Genomic DNA, 22,352 nt, shown 5'->3' with positions numbered 1-22,352 from the left:
TTAAGATATGAAATGTATTAGGTCTTTCTTTTTTTGAAAAGTGGTTTTATTATGTTGCATTATCGATAATAATGTAAAAAAAACATTTAGCCATTGGCTAAATATTGTAAATTATAAATTATTTTCCTAACTACCACGTAGTGCGCAAATAATGCGCAAAACCGTCACAGCCTTGAAATTCTATAGTTTCATATTTCGAAATCGAAGGAAATTAGTCGGTAGCTTGATACCATTTTCATTAAATAGTATCAAACCGGCATAGTTTTTGCTGTGGTGCAATTATGAGCAATAATTTGGTCGTGTGCAACAATTGGCGAATGACCTTGCTTATGGTTTTAAGGTGACCATACAAAATAATAACTAAAATACAAACAGGGGTGCAATAAGTTCATCCATTGATTTAATAACCATGTGATACAGGATAATATGTTCACAAAATTATTTACCGTTGAAATTATCCCTAGAATTACATACTTTCAACTTGCTACTGTACCAACGTGTACCATTTCTGTCACTTCAATAACTTTTGCCCTATGTGTTATATTAAAAAAGTTAGCTTTTTGCATGCGTTGCAAAATCAACTGAGTTTGTTACAATTCATGCGTGGTTTTATACATTGTTGTTGTTCTTATATGATGTATCTTTGAAAGCTCTATGTTTTTTCGTGTTATCTTGTTACATGATATCACTTCAAATAGTTTTCGGAAGCAGCGTTGTCACAAATGGTATATTTATAACATACTAATACCTTTTTACGTGCAACTTGCCCACTTTGGCCAAGACCATGGTTTCATATCGCCCGGCATCATAGCGAGATTTGTACCAGCATTCCAACTCTACAAATGTTGTTTTTATTAAATACTTTATTTTCCCCTCCGAACCCTAAGTTTACCAGAGTAAAGCCTCTCAATATTATATTACTAATATATTTCATCCATGTTAAAATATTATATATGTTTTTACTAGTTAAGGAATATAATTATTTGTTTTCATTGATCTGTAAATCAACTGTTGCCAATAAACCGTTTATAATCGATTAATGTAGTTATATTTCATTTTATTTCATATTTCTGTTGATTTTATTGATGTTAGTCTTCATGTTTTGAGAGTCCAACAATCACAATGAGTTTCATCGTAAAAGTAGCTGTTTCAGCGTGTTGGTCAATTTGTATGGTTACTGTTAAATATATAGATAATATCACATCAATATCATAACATGTTATTAGTGAAGGTTAAGGACGATGACGTTGATAAATCAATTCAAACAAATTCGTTGTATTTCAATGGCTTATTCTTATTTGACATGTTGTGCAACGACCTGACCATTATGGTTAATAGTTCAACCATAATGATAATAATTATGTTTGAAGTCTAGTGCTATATGCGTTCGAATATTCAACAATCGATCAGGTGCCCTTGACGAAACACCTGGCAGACCTGCTAATCCTTCATTTGCTCTCCAATCGCCAGGTATCAAGTTTCCGTTAACGACTCTGTCGAATGAAGATGGTGGCGAGTAGATATGCCTTGAAGCACTTTTACGCAAGAAATTGTGTAAATATAATGGCGTTAAAACAACGTGTTTTGCTACATCCGGTGGAAGACGTATTGGCCCACTTAATACTTCGAATTTGTTTGTCACAATTCCCAGCGCATTTTCAACGGGCATTCGAGCTCGGGAATGTCTATAGTTGAAAATGCGCTGATAACTTCCAGGTGAACGGATTCCACCAAATGGACGGATGCAGTAATCGGTATAGGCGAAAGCCTTGTCTCCTAGCAAGAAGTACGGTACTGGAACTCTATATGGTACTCGCAAAGGCTCTGGATCAGGTATATTCAACAACTTGTTTTCCAGTTTTTGAAACAATCGACTGTTTCGAAGTATTCCTCCATCCGAAATGCCTCCTTTTCCTCCCGCATCCGCGAACAGAAAATTGTAGTCAGCGTCCACTATTACTAGAAGCACAATACTAAAAAAGTTTTTGTAATTGTAGTAATCGGATCCACTGTGTGCAGGAGCGCGGATTTTGACATGCTTTCCGTCCATCGCACCAATGGCATGGGGGAAGTTCCAACGCTGCTCAAACCTTTGTGATACCTCCAGCCATTGTTGTTTAGTGGACGGTAGCTGAAAATAAAAAGGAACATTGAATTAGCGTGCATTTAAATTAAGACGAAAGCCTTTGTAAAGTAAACATAATGAACCTTAGACTATTTATTAGTAATAATAAATGTTAAATTTAAAAAAGACGCGAGATTATCCCATAATTTTCACTGTATATAAAGTATTTTTAGGTAGATGAAAGGATTATTTATATAACCATACATTTTCTATATTGCAAACAAGATTTTTTTCCATTATTATTTCTATTAATTTTGTACCCATTTTTCATTTCAGCTTGACGAGGAAGATGAGGGCCTCGCTCTGAACTCCCTCGTCACAACGGGTTCGGCCGTTGCACGATCCCGAATCCTTGCCGATCACTCATACATTGAGTATGAGCCACCTTGTTCCCTTAGTCCCGACCTTACAAACACTTTTTCCACCCAATCCTTCAGTCCAAGCGAACCTCTTCAGTCCCAGCCAACCTCCAACCTCCATCAACCAATCCGTCATCCTACACCCTCCCGAAATTCTCCCCTTCCCACCCCTTCTCAGGTATCCTTTCCTCATCAAGTCTCCCGTCCTTCCCAAGCCTCTCCCATCCAAAACCTGTCCCATCCTCGGCAAGGACGGCGTCGTCGACGAACCCCTAGCGACGAGGGGCTTCGTATGAGCGAGGCCCTCACACGCGTGGCGGAATCCACGATGGCCAATGCAAACTCCTCGGAGAATGTGTTTGGCCGCTGGGTCGATGAATTCCTGACGAGGTTCACGCCAGAGGAACAGCGTGTTGTGACCTCAAGGATTCAGCGAACCATGCTAGATGCCGAGGAGTTTGTGTTGGCCAACCGGGCCAACCGTCGCGATGGTGATCAGCCATAAGTTATGTAAATAGTTGTATATAATTAGTTAATAGTTAGTTAGATAGTAGATAGTCTTGTAAATAGTTAGCATATAGTATAGAATTAGGATACGATAGGGTTTATTTAGAATTTTGTTTTAGTTCAGACTTTGAATTTTTATTGTAGCCTTAAGGTAGTGTTTATGTTTTGAACTGTATTGAATGAAAATGAAAAATGAATTAAAAAATAATTGAATAATTAGTTTAACTTGAGTTGTATGAATCACACATTTGAGTTGACATGAATCACACATGAATCACAATGCACAATGCTTACACAAAACATGAACTTTTTAATATATCAAACACTATTCAAACGCATACCTTCAAATAGGAACGTAACACTTTATTTAGGCAAAGACTCGTCTCTTTCACAATTCTGCTAATCGAAGAACGAGACACCTGAAATAAAAAAAAAATATTTTCCGTTTTTAAGCCGTGCTAATCATACCAACCCGAAATAAAAATTGCAAGCTACTGAAGGTATGGCCTGTAGCTAAGTAGTGAAGCAATATTAGCAATCTTTCTTGAGTGGTGATGGTATCGCGCATATTCGTATTCATACGAGCTATTTCCGGCGCAATGCTTCGCGGTAAAAATTCTAAATCTTCTGGTTTTACGCGAATGAAGGTATTAATTGTTTCGTTGGTCCGTTCTGCGACAATATCATCCAACAAACGGTTGCCGTCTTGACGTCGCTGAAAAAACATTGGTCGCATCCACCAGCTGCGCACAATTCGCTGGTTGCGACCCCTTAGCTGTTCCACGTTTAGTTCTACCGCCCACGATAGCGAAGCCAACCATTCTTCACTCATTAAAAGAGTAGGGGAAAGCGGGGCAAAATGGGCATGTTAAGCAGTTTACTGAATATTCCTTTGAATATGCCATAAAACACAATTTTTCTTTCATTATTGCATGCTTCCACCATTTATCTATGGATTTAAATTGCCACATAGAATGAAAACAACTTAAAAACATGTAAATAATGTAAAATAAAAGTTGATGTTTTACGAGAAGCATTTTTGACACGCGGGGTAAAATGGGCATATCCCTGGGGCAAAATGGGCATATGTAAACAAACTGTGAAACGTCAAAACACTGGGGCAAAATGGGCCACAACAACTGCGCTTAGGTAATGGTCTATGCTTTTGCGCACGTGTCGTGAAATGTATTTTCGTTCTATCTTTTGTTTTGCTGGTCAGAAAAGCCCTTAAAATTCTTCCAAAAATATGTTATCAAAATTAAAACAGTTTTTACACGTTTAAATCTACAAAATCGATTCTTTTGAAGCTGTGTCTGTTATCATTATTGAGGCGACAAATACAACACCATAGCCTCACCAAACGCCATTTGTCAAAAGTATCTGCCCATTTTGCCCCAAGCGTAACTGCCCATTTTGCCCCACGTGAAGCATTTTTGTATTTTATGTTATATTAGTAAAAATACGCATTCGATCGCCTTGCTTTCTTCAGACAAATTGTATAGAAATATCATATCTTTAATAATATATAATGTAAAACTTCAACGCATCCCTGTGACACTGGGTTAAGCTTATTTTCGAAGTGACAAAAATTACATCAATATGCTACTAAACCTTATTTTGCACTTTTCTTGGTTATTTGTTGTGTTAGGGTTATGAAACTTACATGGTGTTCATAGAACACTCTAATGAATACATTTTGAGCATTGGAAAGTATTTTTGTAGTCAAATAATGCTTAAATAGAGGGTGCCCATTTTGCCCCACATGCCCATTTTGCCCCGCTTTCCCCTATCCATTTTTATCCGGATAAATTTATACACAATCGATAACAACGCCTAAACGATTCTGCTTGTAAACAAACATTTGAACAGACAGTACTGACAGAAAGTTTTCGCTTGCTTCAATTGACAGCGGCTTTGTGTTTTCGGTGGTGCACAAAACGCGTCTACACGACCCGAAATCTTTTTGACGTAAAGATTTCAGATTTTTGAGTTTTCGCCTCGAGTTTTCGGTTCGTGTAGCGAGGCCTTAACAAAATTTCCTCTATTCACAGAATTCAAATGCGGTAGAATAGAACAATGCAGAATTAACAGTCGGCACATATAGACAGGTCATGCTTGATGGGGTGAATATGACGTCACGGTGGGGCCTATGTGTGCCTACTTGTGTGAAAGAGATAAAGCACATATGCAACATACAAAAGCAAAAGTGCAAAAAGATGGTGGGTTTTGCACTAGAGCCAAGGTCTGTTGAGATATCAGGTCACATATTAGCCCGTTTGACAGCTACCATCTTGGGCACCGATTTTGACGGCAAGAATACCTCTTGTACATGTATTGGTGTCTTGTTTACGTTTCGATTGTTCAAAAATTCTCAGGAATCTGTTTTGGCGGTTTATTACCATTTCATCACACTTTTGTTCATGCATTGCATAAACAATCCGCAGCTTTGGATACTTCTCTGCCGAAAAGCGATTTTTATCCATTCTTCCTATTCAGGAATCTTTTTTTCATCATGCCGATCTCGTGTTCCGTGTTTTGTTGTAGCAACAATCGTTGCAAAGTGAAACAAATGGGAACAAATACGGCATTTCATAAATTTCCGAAAGAAACTGTGTTGCGCAGTGTCTGGAAGAAATTTTGCAATCGTGGTGAGGATTGGGAACCTACTAATTGTTCTGTTATTTGCTCTTCTCATTTTCAGCCAGAGGATTACCAGCTGCATCATGCTCCCTTAATGAAAAATGGACAATTGCGGAAGCTCAACTGTGGCGGTAAGTAAATGAATATTTATATTGTTATTATAGTAGTGTTTAGCAATATTACATAAATTACATCCCGTGTACTATTTAAACATAAACTTCATTTCATCTGTAATACGAAATCAGGATTGCCGAAAATATTTAAATGTCGTCAGTGGCGGATCTAACGGTAAGCGGACTAGGCGGTCGCCTGGGGCCCCGTAGATCGCAAGTCTATAGTACGCCGTATGGACATAGTACTAGCGACAAGGGCCCCTGGAAGGATGGACGTTGGGGCCCCGAGGTTGGCGAATGATTCCCCCCCCCCCACCCCGCCAGAATTTGTCTTAGCCTGTGACTGATGATCGTAGGGCCCCCTCGACGGCATTTCAAGTTTACTATTCAATCTCCCAACAGCAAGTTCAGTGCCAGTACAAACCCCCCTTCCCCATCATTTAGCATTTCCAGGGGGCCTCAGCTCGTCTTACCGCCTAGGGCCCCTGATACCCTTAATTCGCCACTGAGTGTCGTGTAGTAAAGTTTCTCAAGGAAATTTAAGCGGGAAACAGATCAAAATGATAATTTAATAGTGAGCGAAGTTGTGGATAAAGAGCGATTTTAGTGTCCCCTTGGTTTCCCAGGATCCGTTTAGTTCGCACAGTGCATATTTTTTCTTAACTAGCACCAATTACTCAGCTCGCTGGCTGGCTGGCTGGCAGCACCGAAGTCATGTTTCTATGACCGAATGCATCGTGTGTGTCATGCAGATGCATCTGGATGTAACGTGTTGATGCTGTTGTGTTGAGCGAACGAGCAAGCACAAGTAACGGTAACTAAGGACACGTAACGACAGATACACATAGTTTATCCTTTTTATAACAGTTCCACACGCAGAGAAACGCGGGAAGTTTTTTTATTCAGAAGGAACGCGTGAAGTTTTTAATTTAAATTTTTAAATTAATTTTGTGTCGTTACTAAAGTAAAGAGATGGGATACACAAGATTTTGTTGAGAGGTTTTGAGATTTTTTTTCTGTAAAGGCGGCAAGTGATTTGATTCACATTCAAACGGTCCTTCTTCTTTTTTGGCACAACAATCGCTGTCGGTCTAGTGAGCTTGGCTTTCAGTGACTTATTGTTAACATAGCAGGATAGTCAATCCTACGTATGGAGGCACGGTCCATTCGGGGCATGAACCCATGACGGGCATTCAAACTTTCCTATCATAGTATAATTACTATCGCTTAAGTTTACGCGGATCGACCCACACCTGCTGAGTCGGAGCCATTCGTAAGCAACTCGGAATCATTGGGGACAACCAGGAAGGTACAAGTAGGTTCAGTAGGTGTAGCGGTAGGTGTAAGGAAACATAAGCCCGTTGGCATAAATGATTGATGAAGTGATGAAGTTAATGAAGTGAGTTTGGATGTCCGTCATGGGTTCAAGCCCCAAATGGATCGTACCGCCATACGTAGGACTGACTGTCCTGCTAGGGAGGAAAATCAATTAGTCACTGAAAGCCAAGTCCACAAGTGTTATAGGCAGGCCTTGACCGACAACGGTTGTTGAGCCAAAAGAAGAGAAGAAGAGAGATTCTGGTCCATTCGAACGCGTTGCACCCACGGATTGGATTGGGTGGAAAACGATTCCGGTACGCACGTACCTGCTCCGGGTCGTGTCATTAAATTAATCGCATGATCTATCTGAGCGAATGTGAAATGTGAGGTTCTGCCTTACTATTTGAAATTTGGATGATTATTAATTATGTGTTTTGTACATTGTGACTCTTTTTAAAAGCTATTCCATCAATATTACAAACTTCAAACGACGCAAATAATAATGATGAGAATAATGAACAGCTTATGATTGAGGAACGCCTACGTGTGCTTTACAATAATAATGAAAACGAATGTAAAAGCTGTGACCAGAAAGACAAAACCATCAAACAGCTAGAGCTACAAATATGTACTCTTACAGCTCGATTGGATGAAGCAAAAAAATTAAAAGATGCTAACTTGATTCTGAAGGAGCATCTGGATTCCGCTGTAAAAGAAAATACAGCTCTCAAGAAACAAAACACGTGCCTGGAAAACGATCTTAAACTCGTAAAAAGTACAAGCATACAAAAAGAAGATTTTGTTCCTGAAATGAAAAAGGTGCTAGGAGATACATTAACTAGCAATCAAATCGATTTAATAACGAAGAGAAAGAAGCGAGTCAGATGGACAAAGGAAGAAATAAGCAAGGCTTTCACAGTAAGGTACTTTTCCAAACGAGCGTATGGATATCTCGGAAATGATATGAAAATTCCAATGCCAGCGCCGTCAACGTTGGAAAAATATTCCCAAAGAATCAATCTTAAACAAGGCATTTTAGATGATATCATTGATTTAATCGCGACCATAACAAAAACGTTTACCAAAAGAGACAAGGAATGTGTTTTAAGCTTCGATGAGATGAAGGTAGAAAGCGTTATGGAATATGATCCGGTTGCAGATGAAATATTGGGACCTCACAATTACATGCAAGTGGTAATCGCTAGAGGATTATTCAAGAACTGGAAGCAGCCAATATACATAGGATTTGATCAAAGTATGACAAAAGACATAATTATAAGTATCATAAACAGACTGAGCGAGATTAATATAAATGTTGTTGCAATAGTAAGTGATAATTGCCCAGCAAATACGAGCTGTTGGAAAGAACTGGGAGCAGATTATAATAACCCATTCTTTCCGCATCCCGTCACAAAAAATAATGTGTACGTTGTTCCTGATGTGCCGCATTTGCTGAAATTAACGAGAAACTGGCTAGTGGACCATGGATTTAAGTATAAAGAAAAAAATATTATAATTGAACCACTCAAAAAAAATTCTTGAAGGTAGAATGGCTGCAGAAATTACACCCATATTTAAAATAAATACTGGACACATAAGAATGACCAGTCAAGAAAAACAAAATGTTCGGAAAGCAGCGCAACTTCTATCGCGTACAGTGGCAATTTCATTACGGAGATACGATGACACTACAGAAGCAAGTGATTTGGCAGATTTTATAGAAAAAATTGATTTATGGTTCAGTGTCTCAAACTCGTATTCACCATTTGCAAAAGAAGACTACAAAAAATCATATAATGGTAATGAAATGCAGCGAAAGGCCCTCAACGATATGCGCGAGTTAATGGAGAATTCCATTGCGTTGGGAAAATCTTCGTTACAAACATTTCAAAAATCTGTGATTATGCAAACAACTGCTCTACAAATGCTGTTTGACGACATGAAGGAAAAGCATAAAAACGCAGTCAAATTCATATCAACATATAAGGCAAGTAGTTATTCATTGTATAAAGCAGCAAATGTTGGACCAAGTTTATTGTCCATCGTGCAATGCTGTATAGTTATTTTAAATGTTTAAAATAATCAATTCTATCTTCGTATTATAATTTTCTTTAACAGCTTAACCAAGATGTACTAGAGAACTTCTTCTCGCAAGTAAGACAAAAAGGAGGTGTGAATGATCACCCATCGCCGTTGAGCTGTCTTTACCGTATTAGAATAATAATTCTTGGAAAATCCCCAACCATATTACGGAATCAAACTCATACCGGACAACAAAACAACCAAGAACCGGATGAATATTTGACGACAGTGGAACCTAACGTTGAAGAAAGTAATTTAAATGAAGAGCCGGAGGAATATATAGCTGCAACGGTGTTTTCAGGAGCCGAAATAGTACCGAACTTCCCAGACATGCAACGCATGGAAAAAGCTAACGGATTAATAAGCTCAGAAGATAGTGATATTATCAGTACGGCGAGCAGTAATCCTTTAACAATGACAGAACAAGAAGAAGACGGATTGCAATACATTATGGGTTACCTCGCAAAAAAATTGAACGAAAAGTATCCCAGCTTAAACCTAGGAATACAAACATTTAAAAAATTTAATGAGCATAGCTATTGCCAACCACCAACATTTGTGGACCATTTGTCGCTGGGTGGACTACACAAATCCAGTGAAGAGTTTATGAACATTGGAAAGAAAATGGAAAAAATATTCCAAAAATTACACAAGAATGGTAAATTTAATAAGAAAACATTAATCGTACGGAGATTAGCGGTTAATATACAGAAACAAGTTGAATTACCCTCAGAGATAGTTAAATCATTCGCAAAACAGAGAGTGATAGTTCGCATGCGATATTTGAACATGAAAGCCTGCTTTGAAGCTAATGGCACAACTAGCCGCAAAAGAAAATCGCAACAGCAGGATCCAAAAGGAATTAAAAAGATGAGAAGGATAGTAAACTAAACGCACTATACCACCAAATTATCTGCAAATGGGGTAAGATCCGACACCTCCTTGAAGGTTAATATAGGCTCTCTTACTCAACTCCTATCCTGCGACGTCCATTTCGTGCAGTGGTAACATGTATCATCGTATATCCAAGCTTGGGTACACGGGCCCAGTCCCAACCCCTTGGGCGGATGATGGTACATGGCCAACCAGGAGGGGGGCAGGCATTCCAGGCAACTGGAATGTCTTAACGTCAGACCAATCTAATGACGCTAAATCTGTCGAACAGGTGTATAGAAAAGAATATCCTACAAGTATCCGAAAATATATGTCCTTCTCATCTAACGAAAATAATGAGGAAAGCCCACTGAAACTAGCATACGAAAAACGATTTAAAATGAACCTAATGATGAGTGATGGATAACCAGAAGCCTCAACCGTGACGGAGCAACTTATCCCGGATGGCAGCCAGCTTCTTTTTGTCTTCTTTTTTCTTTTTTTTCTTTTTCTTTTCTTTTCTTTTCTTTTCTTTTCTTTTTCTTTTCTTTTCTTACTATTTCTTTTCTAGATATCAGCGTGGAGGAATTCTTAGGATCAAGATGGGCCATCACACAAGCGACTAAAGGAAGATAAAAGGTACGCGGAGTGTTTTAGTGCGGTCGCATTGATCGTAAGCTAATCTGTAATACAGATGGGTTACGATCAATGAATCCCACACTACCCACGACATGGACGGTTGGTATGGAAGTCGTGGGTGCCTTTTGAAGGTTTCACTCCGCGATAACAAAAAAAAAAAAAAAAGACGAGAGCAACGATGAAGCTAAAAACTAATAACAATTAACCTTAAATTTCTCAACATATAAAAACTGTGCGACCAGTTTTTCTACATGTTAAATATTATTCAATTAATCTATATACGTTCTTTAGTAACGCGTACATGTGCTTAAGCGTAGAATACATGAACTGTGATGTAGAATTTCCTTTTAAATGTTTTAAAAGATGATTAAATTGTTGATAGCGATACCGTTTCCCTCACTAACTGTAGCTGTTCTATTTTTGCATTAAGTCGCACGAATAATGTTTATAAAATATGTTTGGTTCAGCTTGTAAGAGTAGTGTAATTCGCTTATACAGCCCTTTATCAGGATTGAGTAGTTCGGACCCTAAAAGACAAAATAAATTTAGTAAAATGAATACATTCGTAAAACCAAATATCATACGGTACGTCGAAAACATCACTTCCGGAATTGTATATAACGCTAGCTCAAAAACTAAATCACGTTGGTTCTGTAATGTTTCTCTGGATCTGGATGGATGAAATCTGGAAGCGCCAAATAATAGAATCATAACAAGTGATTTTGCTTCCGCCGTGTGTACGAGAATCATATACCACCATCCGACACGGAAACCACAACCAAATGGCTACATATAATTAGGACGGGTGACCAAACTCACTGTTGGCGCGTTTATTCAATTTCATCGAATTGGGTTTGATATATACGGTCTAGCCTAGGAGGCACCTAAAATGTAGTATGAGATAATGTTTATATTATTATAGAATAACATATCACAAGGAACTGAGTTTATCAAATATCATATCACATATGACCACGTATCTTTACCACTTTCCAGATGATGAAATGAGCAACGAACATTAGATTGTAATAGTACAGACATTGCGCGATGAATAATTTATGTGATCACAAATCACTGCACAATGATTTTATCTTAAATTTATGGAAAATGTTAACTTAATTTCCTTCTTGTTGTTTCGCATCATTCAGATCGTAAACATTGGAAACTAGCGTCGCACACATACAATCACATCCCTTGTACATACACGCGGTAATCCAGACGTCACTTTTCTTAGCTGATTCTTCTTCAGCTTAGCTGTGAAAACGGGGTTAATATGTGACCTGGTATTTCAACAGACCTTGACTAGAGCATTTTTTTATACCAACTGTCGTTTTTTTTTAACTAGCGGTAGCCATGATGGAAATTGAGTGCCCAAGATGGCTTCAACTTGAGTACCACTGAGTTCCCCCGCGAAATAGCATTTCGGGGGATGTCACCGTAGAGCTGTCAAAAATCACCCATCATTGCGGCTCGGGCTGGTCAAACTCGCCTCGTGGCCCACTGTGAAGCTGTCAAGCTGTCTTGTTGTCATAAAACACGAGGCGTCTTTTTGTGAAGGTTTGGTTTAATATTTTTGTAATAATAATTAAAAATGATTATTAATTCGTGTTTTATTTTATATTCTTCCATACAGGTAGCTCGCAACAAACGATCGACAGCACGGTTCGTGTACGTGTACGTGTGGATTGCTGGAAGGTTGCTGGTAGCTGGTAGGTTTTAGCCGGTCTCGTAGTACAGTCGTCAACTCGTACGACTTAACAACATGCCCGTCATGGGTTCAATCCCCAAATAGACCGCGCCGCCATACGTAGGACTGACTATCCTGCTATGGGGGGGAATCAATCAGTCACTGAAAGCCAAGCCCACAAGTGGGTACAGGCAGGCCTTGACCGACATCGGTTGTTGAGCCAAAGAAGAAGAAATTTTCGCTGCATCTACCGGCACCAATCCTTCCCAAATGAAATTTGCATTCGTTCTGGCAATGAGTTTCGAACGTTCACAACACAGCGCGAGAGTGAAGAACACAAACTAAATGGCACTATGTACAAGTGTTGATCATATGGTCATGATAAAGTATAATGGAATTTATTTTACTTCAAATGAATTGATTTTATTCTGATTTAAATTTCAACTATTGTTATCAACCTAGTTGTTAACGTTTAAAATTTTGATTAAGTGAAAACATCATTACCAGATAAATGAAACGAAAATCGACGCATTTTGAACATATCGAATTATGACCGTCTTTACACATAGTGTCATCTCTTGCGCGAGTGTGTCGCATGATTCCTTCAAAACTAGGGCCAGGGGAGGCGAGAGAGCATTAAAATGAGTTAGTTAGTTTGCCAAGCGGGTTGGATGTGGCAGATTTTGGTACAAAGGTTGGCAAATGCCTTAAAAATGCGTTTTGGTGAACATTGATTTGTTGATTTGTTTTACATCAATTAAAAGTTCCAAATCCCTTACTAATGTGTGAAAAGTTGTGTAAATTTGTCTATAATGTTGATGTAATATGTTTGTTAAATTGTTTGGTATTGTGTTTTGAGAATATTATTTTAATGAATTTTAGTATCATGAGCAGTTTGTTTCCCAAGAGTGGTTGCTCCGTCTAGAACTAACGAAAGGTATCGAGGCATGGGCCTGTCCTGAACCCAATAAGAAAACATCATCTCTTGAAATACTTCTCTATTTCGACATGATGTTATGATCGCCGACCGTCTGCACCTCATCAATATAGGATTAATGTGAAATTTTTAACACACCTATATGTTTGGCTTGTTTGGAGCTGAGCAGTGGTCGTCCGAAGATATTTTTGGCACTATGCTAGTCTTGTTATCCTAAAAGATCGAATAACCCCTAAAGCATACAACCACTTCTTGAAGTAAAAGCCGGAAGACGCCATTCCCGGGCAACGAGGAAGGAAGAAGGGACTTTCGTTGGCGATCAGGCCCTGTGCCCATTATGACACAGGGTTTTACAAGTCAGAATCGAATGTCAACAAACTAGTTTGATTTACTCACGGTCAACTTTCACTCGCAAACATTGTTGTTTTCACTGCACTGCAGCTATTTTTGCCAGCGCAAAATGATTTTTCACGACGTCATATTTTATTTTAACGAGGGAGCCCGCAAAAGTTTTTACACCGGGCGGACGATTCTTTCCCCACTTCGACAAGTCCGAAGGGTGACCAGAGTTTTCTTTTTTCTCTCCTTAATTTTGTTCCAGAAATCTTTACTTTTTGTGAATATGCAAATAATAGATCGAACTTCTGGTCACTCTGCTGTTCAAGTCTCCGACGTATACATCATAGGGTTAACGGATTGTACCATACATTTGCAATGTAATCTTAATCGAACAACAGGTGGTAAACGTTTTTTTTTTATTTTTTCTGTTGTGTTGTTGATCACGAAATATACAAACCCACTGATTTTCGGCGGACACAACGCAAAGAGTAAAACACGCTCATTTCCATTTAAAAAAAAACTATAAATTTGCTGACGTACATAGGAATTTGTTTTATTTGCGCTACAGGTATTGCCTTTTATTTCCTTTCTGTAATCTATTAGAACTTTTGTAGCTTAACAGTTTGAAAGTGTACCATGAGCTGCATTAGTGCTGTTTCAACGCTTTGTTAGTTGTGGTTATGAAAAACATATTTTATATTAGTTTTTAGAAATGGCAGACGTTATCGACAATCCGATTAATGCAGAACCTTTATCGAACGAGGAGGTAAATGAAACAGCTCCACAAAATCGGCGCAAGAATAACACTACTAGCAAAGCTGACCGCGAACGAATACTAGCCGCGCATGAAAATGGTGCAGATACGACGATGATCTCGAAAACATTAGGCATAAAACGAGGTACGGTTTATGCAATCCTGAAAAAATATTGGAAAACTGGAGACATCGAGGCTTATGTACCTAAGTGTACCAAAATTATAAAAACCCCCGAGCACCCCTGCTTATAATTAGAATTTTAATATAAAATTTATATCATCATCCTCTCAAGAATAAGGGAGTTTTTTTTCCCAGGGAGGCACAAACATATTGTTGCTTCGAACTCGTGAGAAATTTCTTTTGTCTCAATCAAACATAATTTACTTATGAAATAAGCTCAAAGCGAATTTAAAAATGAATTGTGATACGACCTGGCCTAACCGTGAATTGTGGAAAATAAATGAACTTAAAAGAACTTAAAAATTGCACATTTTCTTTCCGATCTTTAATTCTACAACTAGACAATCCGTTACGATTTCCATTTCAAATCACATTACAACTTTTATTCCGGAAATTTATTTATAAAAAGAGAGCTGATACATATTAATAGGAAAAAAATAGGTTTTTTATTTCAAGCCATTATTATACTAAAAAAAAGCTTTGCTAGAGTGCCTTCTAGATACATGGACATTGTCCAAATATGACGAAACTTTCTTAGCCGCGTTAGAGAGAAAGATGCTTAGAAGGATGTTTGGCCAAGTATGTGTGGAGTGGCAAAGGAAGAGCTGATACAACAACAAGCTGTACGAGAAGTACGGCGATCTCACTGTCGCGTGTCGTATCATACTAGCCAGGTGGGCTGGCCATATTGTACACAAGGAAACGGATGACCCAGCCCGTAAGATTTAGGCTATTAACTTTAACATAGAAGACGATGTAGACCCGGTTAAGGGAAAGGAGCTTAAGCCAAACGAAATGTTGGCCGCTTCTTTGCGATTTCTAGCTGAAGGCAGCTATCAAACTGGAACAAGAAATTATTACAAAGTAGCTATTGCCCAGCCTACTTTCTCGGTAGCCTTTGAAATGTGCTTGAACATAATCGAAGATACTCTTGAGAACAAATGGATCTCTTTAGCGATGGAATCAAATGAGCAACAAGATGCACGACGATACTTTTTCTCCAAAAGTAGTATCGCTGGTGTTGTGATGTGTGTTGATGGAACACACATAAAAATTATTGCATCAGTGGACGATTACGTTCAGCATTTTAACAGGAAGGGCTATTAAAGCCTAAACGCGATGATTGTAAGTAAAGCTTTCAGTTTTTTTGTCTTATGTTGTGTACTTCGTTATGTGAAAAAATTCGTTATGTGAATGCCAGATTCGGAGGAGCCAATCACGATTCATATACATTTATATATCTTGAGAGATTCATGAACCTTTGGATATTCCTGAATATTTAGAGAATCATGAATCTTTGAAGATTCGACTCGAAATTCGAATCACTCATCACTGAAGATTCATATGAATGAATCTCAACGAAACATTCATGAAACCCAAAAACTACATCAAATAGCTCTCACTCTAGCGGGGCAGGGTAATCATCGCATGAGCTTCGCATCTGCTGTCCCGGACTCTCACTACCATGCGCATTAACCACAAGAAACAGAATACACGAACATCAACCTGAAGCTACCAGCGGACTGGCGCACTCCACTAGTCTATTACGCATGATGAGTGTTGTGGAGACGGACAGCGTAGCGCAACATTGTGACTCTGGGTTGCTCGCACGTCACCCGCGCTGTCTGTCGAGGGCAACTGTGTGACGGAGCGAAAGGGCCGCGCCATCGCGGCTAGGACACGACGGCCGTTCACCCGCCCATTCGGTTCTCGGGTCATCAACAAGTGCGGTTACCGTTACGCGGCTGCGCCGGGGTTTTACTGTTCAACGAATATTTAATTTGTTAGTAATGAAGTTTGCTTGTTTGTTTGTAACTATTTAGTTGTGCGTAATTCAGTGTGTAACTAAAATAAGTGAACGGACATCCGAACAATGAGGATCAATTCTCCCAGTGCAGCGATATTGGCAGCGATCGTTCATGCAGAACGAGTCCTCCGAGCACAAGTCGACGGTTACGGTTCAGGGTGAAGTTATATCACGACATCATCTTTACCTTCTAACTATCACGTCATCTGTGGAAGGGTTCATTGCCGACTTCACTCGATTTGGCGACGAACAGACACTCTGGCTGGTATTATTGAATCCGTTCGTTGCGGCGGTGTATGTCCCGACACTCATTTTCCTAACGTACTAGATAATTGCTAGAGTTATTCACCGCGGCGTTGTAGGACCGGGCTCAAAAAATGTGTTGCCATCCCTAGAATTTCATGTGAGCGCCGTACGTCCCCGCTACGAACGGATTCAATAATACCATCCTCTACGTCTGTCCCAGCGTGGAGAAATTTGCGGAGCAGATCGATCAGATAAGCCAGGCAGTGCAACTCGAGGCAATGTAGGAGCAAGAGAGGTAGTAGGCGAGCAGCAGGCAGACATATACAAGCCAGGAACACCATGTCTTACTCGGTATAGTGGTGACGGATTGTACTACCGGGGAATCGTGGAAGAGGTGGACGAAGTACATGATACTGTGCGTGTCGTCTACGTTGCCTTCCTTAAGAAGGACCTCTGCACAACGTATGTGTGCGACTGGCGGGCGTTCGGCCGAATGCACAACTACCCATTTCAGAGGTTTACCGACGGCTGGAGCAGCAACTTTATCGAGCGTCGTTTTACGTGCGAAATATCCATCGCTCTGACATGGAGAAAGGTAAAACACTAGAGGTAGAGCTGTACACGGCGAGCAACTGCAAAACGCTTGTCTACCAGAAACTGATAGATGAGGAATACTTGGTTGCTGTTGCCAATAATGATGGGCAAAACAACACAATTTAGGAGCAGACTCTGACCGGCTCCTTACCCAGCTTCGCCTTAGCGACTCCGTACCACCGGCTCCACCAGTCCAGGGCCGGCTAAGGAGTTACTGTTGTGCTTCAAAAAGCTAGTTGCCTAGATGCCAAGAAGTAAATAATTTGCGACCTATGGACAACACCAAGTCCAAGGATTTTCAAGGCTCCAACCTTCAATCTATCCTCAACTCTCTGTCCTGTTGGTGCTATTTCCTTAACTCCTTCCAACTATCCCGTGTTAATGTGATACGCGACCTGGGAGTGATCCTTGAATCAAAACTCTCCTTCTCGTCACAATACGAGCATATCATTTCTAGTGCGTTTAAGGTGCTTGGGCTTATCCGCAGATTTACCAACCTAATAACTGACCCAAAATGTTTAAAGGGATTATTCTGCGCCCTAGTGTGCCCGATTCTTGAATATGGCTGTGTTGTCGGGAACCATTTTGCCCAAGTCTAGACGGCAAAAATTGAACGAGTTCAGCGCTGCTCCACCAGAATCGTCTTCAGGCGATTCCTTGGTAGCACTGCCAAGTTGCCTACTTATGTAGTAAGATGTCGTATGCTGGTCCTAAAATCGCTTGAAAGCAGATGTGATCACGGTAAGGCTATTTTTATCGCAAGACTCCTCAGTGAAAGGGATGTGGTTTTCCTCCTGGCCCGCATTCGCTATTGGACGTATTCACTTCCGTATTCACTGGAAGATGACGATCGTATTGACGCTTCGTGTTAACATGTGCAATAAACGGTTGTTTTGAGTCCATCCCGCTGCGCAAAGCGATCGAAAACTTCTCAGACTCAAACTGCAAAGATATTTCACAGCCTATGACTGTGAAATATTCAAAATTCAAAATTGTTGCAAATTTATAAATGAAATATTTCGAAATTTTCAGCGCTGAAATTTTTGGACTGATATATTTCTTCGATCGGAATCCAAGCGTTTTCCCTGACATTTCTGCTCGCTTTTTCGATCGCTCCCCCTGTGCATAGCGACGGAAGAAATCATTCCCTTTCGCGCATTTTCTCAGGCCTTCTTTTTCCCTCCTACGGCAAATTTGTCGAGCAGCGTTTCGAGCTACCCGTCCCTGGCTCCGCTTCCTACCCCTTGCCTGAGCGCGCTGTCGAAGGTTTGGATGTGTTGGTACGTCAGACGGCCAATCGCTGTAAGCCGTCGTCCATGCTTTTTCCCTCCATAGCGCTATCTCTTTCACGCGTGTGGTCAATGCTCGCGAACTGTTGTGGCGCTTAAAAAAACCGTTAACAAAAATTGCGGCGCTGCATTTGATTTTTCACAAATCAAACCAAAAAAGCGCAATGAGTTCAATCGCTGCAATGTTAAAATAACTAACGAATCGCTAGCTCACGCTGGAGGGTTTGCTATGCAACGCGCAGAACCCTAATTCCAAGTAGCGCACGCAACACAGGTGGCCATGGCCGTGCATAGGAAAGCTTAATCCTAATTGCATAAAGCATAACTTTATGTGACACTATGCTTTTCCTTTCGTATGTCGTAGATTACATAGATAGGCTGAGCCGTCTGCGCAAGGGTGTGAGTGTGCGTGTGTGTGCAACACTGTCGCCAAATGTGTATTCTTCCGGAATGTTTTGATCCATCGGTCAAAGAAAGGAAGGTGTTCATGACGGTGTTTTTTTATTGTGGAGCTGCATCCTTCCCCCTGCCTGCAGCGTATGCATCGGGCAGGATACGGTGTGGCAGTATGCAAGTTGCCCGCTGGCACGAACGCTGGATAGGAGCGGGCCCGCGGCACCGCCATCATTCCGCACATCTTAACAGCATGCCCGTCGTGGGTTCTAACCGCGTATGAACCGTCCGCCGTAGCAAGGGGTGACTATCCGGCTACGAGGTACTCAAGTCCTGAAAAGGCCGGCATGATCGCGTAGGCCATTACGCCAATAATAATAATAAGAAGAAGAGGAATAACATAGCATAACAGCCAACACCCGGAGAAGAGATTGGCTTATCTTTGTTGCTGCCGTGTTACCGCTGTGACGCGACAAATGCACGGAATGCAATCGATGAAAACATTAACCTACCGATCCGAACCCATTTCCAAGGCGGTGCCGGTCGCTCGGCGTCATGATATCGACTCCAAGCCAACAAGCCGCCAGATTCTGGACGGACAGGTGCAGCACCATACGCGTACCGTAATAAACAAATCCAGAATCCTCTTTTGTATGGATCCAATTCAAAATGTTGTTTCCACTTGCATCCGCTAGCGGAATTGGAAAGAAATGTGCTACATATCACACGCACGTTTGCTTCGATCGTTTATCTTTTTAATACCCCCAACAGCAGAACTGGTCGAAAAGATGGTGGTGCCAAGTAAATGGTTGTATTGTCTCGTAGGTAGCGGTGATCGATCGGGCGGCGTGCGGTGCGTTTTCTAAGAATGCATGGAGTGTGTAGACGCAGCCGGTGACAATGCACGCATTAGAATCAAACAGTTTTGGGGTTCCCGCACGCACACACACACACACACGCGCACGCACGAACGCATGCACGCATGCACGAATGCACGTACGCGCGCACGAGAGCACGCACCCACGAAAGCGCGCAGGCGAGCACACACCCCCCATCAACCCCGCTTCCCCCCCCCCCCCTTCCGCATGATCGATTACGGCTACCTTATCAGAAGAAAGGCTGGTTTCCTACCCATCTTCAACAGTACGTATCCTAGTCTCGAAGGGGAGTACTGTAGCAGCCCACTGTGCAGTTCGCGTGGTTCGTACGCAGAGTACGAGCTGTCAGAATTCCTTGGCGTAAACGACCATTCTGTTTGGCGCCCATTTTGAGAGCAGACCGATTTGGAAAAGTAAAAATAAATAAAATTGAACTAAACGCTAAAGTGGTGACCCCGACGTGATCCGTCAATATTTTTCACAATTACGAACTAATACAAACAATGGAGAACGAGAACGCAGCTGTACCGTGTGCTCAGCATGTTTATGCTGGTGAAGGTGTAGCATCATCATCATCATCATCCGCGGCTGTTGCAGCAATTGCTACCCTGCGTCTTAACCCACCAGTTATGGCCGACACCAACATTGACGCATATTTTATGTCCCTCGAGTTTTGGTTTGCTGCATCTGGAATCACCGCCCAACATGACTCTCAACGGCACAATATCGTCATGGCTCAGGTTCCCCCGCAGAAACTTGGTGAACTTCGCACAATTGTCGAGAATACTCCAACTAGTGGAAAATACGCATATATCAAATCAAAGCTGACGGAACATTTCGCTGACAGCCAGCAGCGGCGTTTGCATCGTGTGTTGTCTGAAATGCCCCTTGGAGATTTAAAGCCTAGCCATCTTTTTAACGAGATGAAGCGAGTTGCCGGCGATTCTCTAGGGGACACCTTGCTGCTAGACTTATGGGCAGCTCGACTTCCTGCTCACGCCCAAGCAGCAGTAATCGCTTCGCGTGGTGATGCCGCTGACAAGACGACTATAGCTGATGCTATTGTCGAATCTATGAGCCTGCGAAATATTAGCTCTATCGGTCAGGAAACAACTACAACTGCTCTCAATGTAACATCGAGTGACCAACAGATTCAGGATCTTAAATTGGCAATCGACGCATTATCGAAACGACTCGACAAGATCCATCCTAATAACCCCCAAGGTCGATCCCGTTCTCGCGCACGTAGTACGGATGCTGATCCCGCTAGAGACACATCAAATGGGCCATGCTGGTATCATCGTACTTACGGAAGTAATGCTAGAGTATGTCGCGCACCTTGCTCTGTAGGTAATTGGCCTTCTTCCAGCCAGCAATGACGCCACTCTGCTGATGCTGTGGAGGAAAATGGCGAACTTTCCTCGGCAGCCACAATCTGTCGACTGAAAATTGCCGATTGTTCTACTAATATGCAATTTCTTATTGATACTGGAGCGGATGTTTCCGTCGTTCCAAAAGGATTAAAATCAGCCAGAGTAAAGCCTTCGTCCATCCAATTGTTCGCCGCTAATAGAACTGCTATTGAAGTATACGGTGAAGTGTTACTGAAAGTAAACCTCGGCCTTCGTCGTGAATTTGTGTGGTCGTTTCTCATTGCTGATGTCTCAACGGGTATCATCGGAGCAGATTTTTTACGGAAGTTTGATCTTCTTATTGACTTAAAACGTGACCGCCTCATAGACAACACTACCACTTTAGAGTCACGTGGTTTTCTTACCAGGGATATTGACATTTCGGTGAAAACTTTTTCCGCAGCGACGCCATTTGTAGATCTACTAACTGAATTTCCACAAATAACACACCTCGCCCCTATGGGTACAACAACTAAGCCTTCTGTTATGCATAGAATTGAAACGACTGGCCAACCTGTATATGCTAGACCTCGAAGACTTTCGCCAGAAAAATTCGAAGCAGCCCGTAACGAATTCGAACTTTTTATGAAATTGGGAATATGTCGTCCATCAAGCAGCAATTGGGCTAGCCCTCTCCACATGGTCAAGAAAGCAGATGGAACATGGCGACCATGTGGAGACTATCGTGCTCTTAATGCTCAGACTGTTCCGGACCGATATCCGTTGGCGTATCTCCAGGATTTTACATCAATGTTACAAGGTAAATGCATATTTTCTAAAATTGATCTACAAAAAGCATTTCATCAAGTTCCTATACATCCGGATGATATTCCGAAAACAGCTATTACGACGCCGTTCGGAATGTACGAATTTTTATTCTTGACGTTCGGTTTGCGTAACGCGGCTCAAACCTTTCAGCGATTGATACATGAAGTTGTGCGTGGCTTAGAGTTTGTGTTCCCTGATGTCGACGACCTTTTTGTAGCGTCCAATTCTCCCGATGAACATAAACAACATCTGAGACAGTTGTTTGAGAGACTAAATGAACACAACCTGACCATTCATGTAGCTAAATGTGAATTTGGTCGCGATAAGCTCAATTTTTTGGGTCACGCTGTGTCTGCTGAAGGAATTCGCCCATTACCTGATCGTGTACTAGCCATCCAAAACTTTAACC

At 41.1% G+C, this 22,352-nt stretch overlaps 1 protein-coding gene and 1 long non-coding RNA gene across 4 annotated transcripts; both read right to left on the bottom strand.

Annotated features, from left to right (window-relative positions):
- Positions 1-843: 843 nt before the first annotated feature.
- On the bottom strand, positions 844-4,004 carry LOC133391059 (uncharacterized). Of its 2 annotated transcripts, none has more exons than XR_009764535.1 (3): positions 3,487-4,004; positions 3,333-3,410; positions 844-2,131 (listed from the first exon to the last, which is right to left on the bottom strand). XR_009764535.1 is itself a non-coding variant. In XM_061641136.1 (3 exons), exons 1-3 carry the CDS (start codon positions 3,821-3,823, stop codon positions 1,340-1,342), a joined length of 1,230 nt encoding a protein of 409 aa, XP_061497120.1. In that variant the 5' UTR covers positions 3,824-4,004; the 3' UTR covers positions 844-1,339. The 2 variants fall into 2 exon arrangements, 1 of the variants encoding a protein (XP_061497120.1); XM_061641136.1 differs by having other exon boundaries at positions 3,464-4,004.
- Positions 4,005-10,900: 6,896 nt separating this feature from the next.
- On the bottom strand, positions 10,901-11,954 carry LOC133391054 (uncharacterized). Of its 2 annotated transcripts, none has more exons than XR_009764533.1 (3): positions 11,645-11,954; positions 11,243-11,542; positions 10,901-11,185 (listed from the first exon to the last, which is right to left on the bottom strand). It is a non-coding gene; the product is annotated as an uncharacterized LOC133391054 (long non-coding RNA). The 2 variants fall into 2 exon arrangements; XR_009764534.1 differs by having other exon boundaries at positions 11,248-11,542.
- Positions 11,955-22,352: the final 10,398 nt, after the last annotated feature.

This window comes from Anopheles gambiae, chromosome 2 (genome assembly GCF_943734735.2).
Source record: "Anopheles gambiae chromosome 2, idAnoGambNW_F1_1, whole genome shotgun sequence".
Classification (NCBI taxonomy): Eukaryota; Metazoa; Arthropoda; class Insecta; order Diptera; family Culicidae; genus Anopheles; species Anopheles gambiae.
The sequence above is the reverse complement of the archived record's forward strand: the minus strand, read 5'-3'. Positions and strand labels throughout refer to the sequence as shown.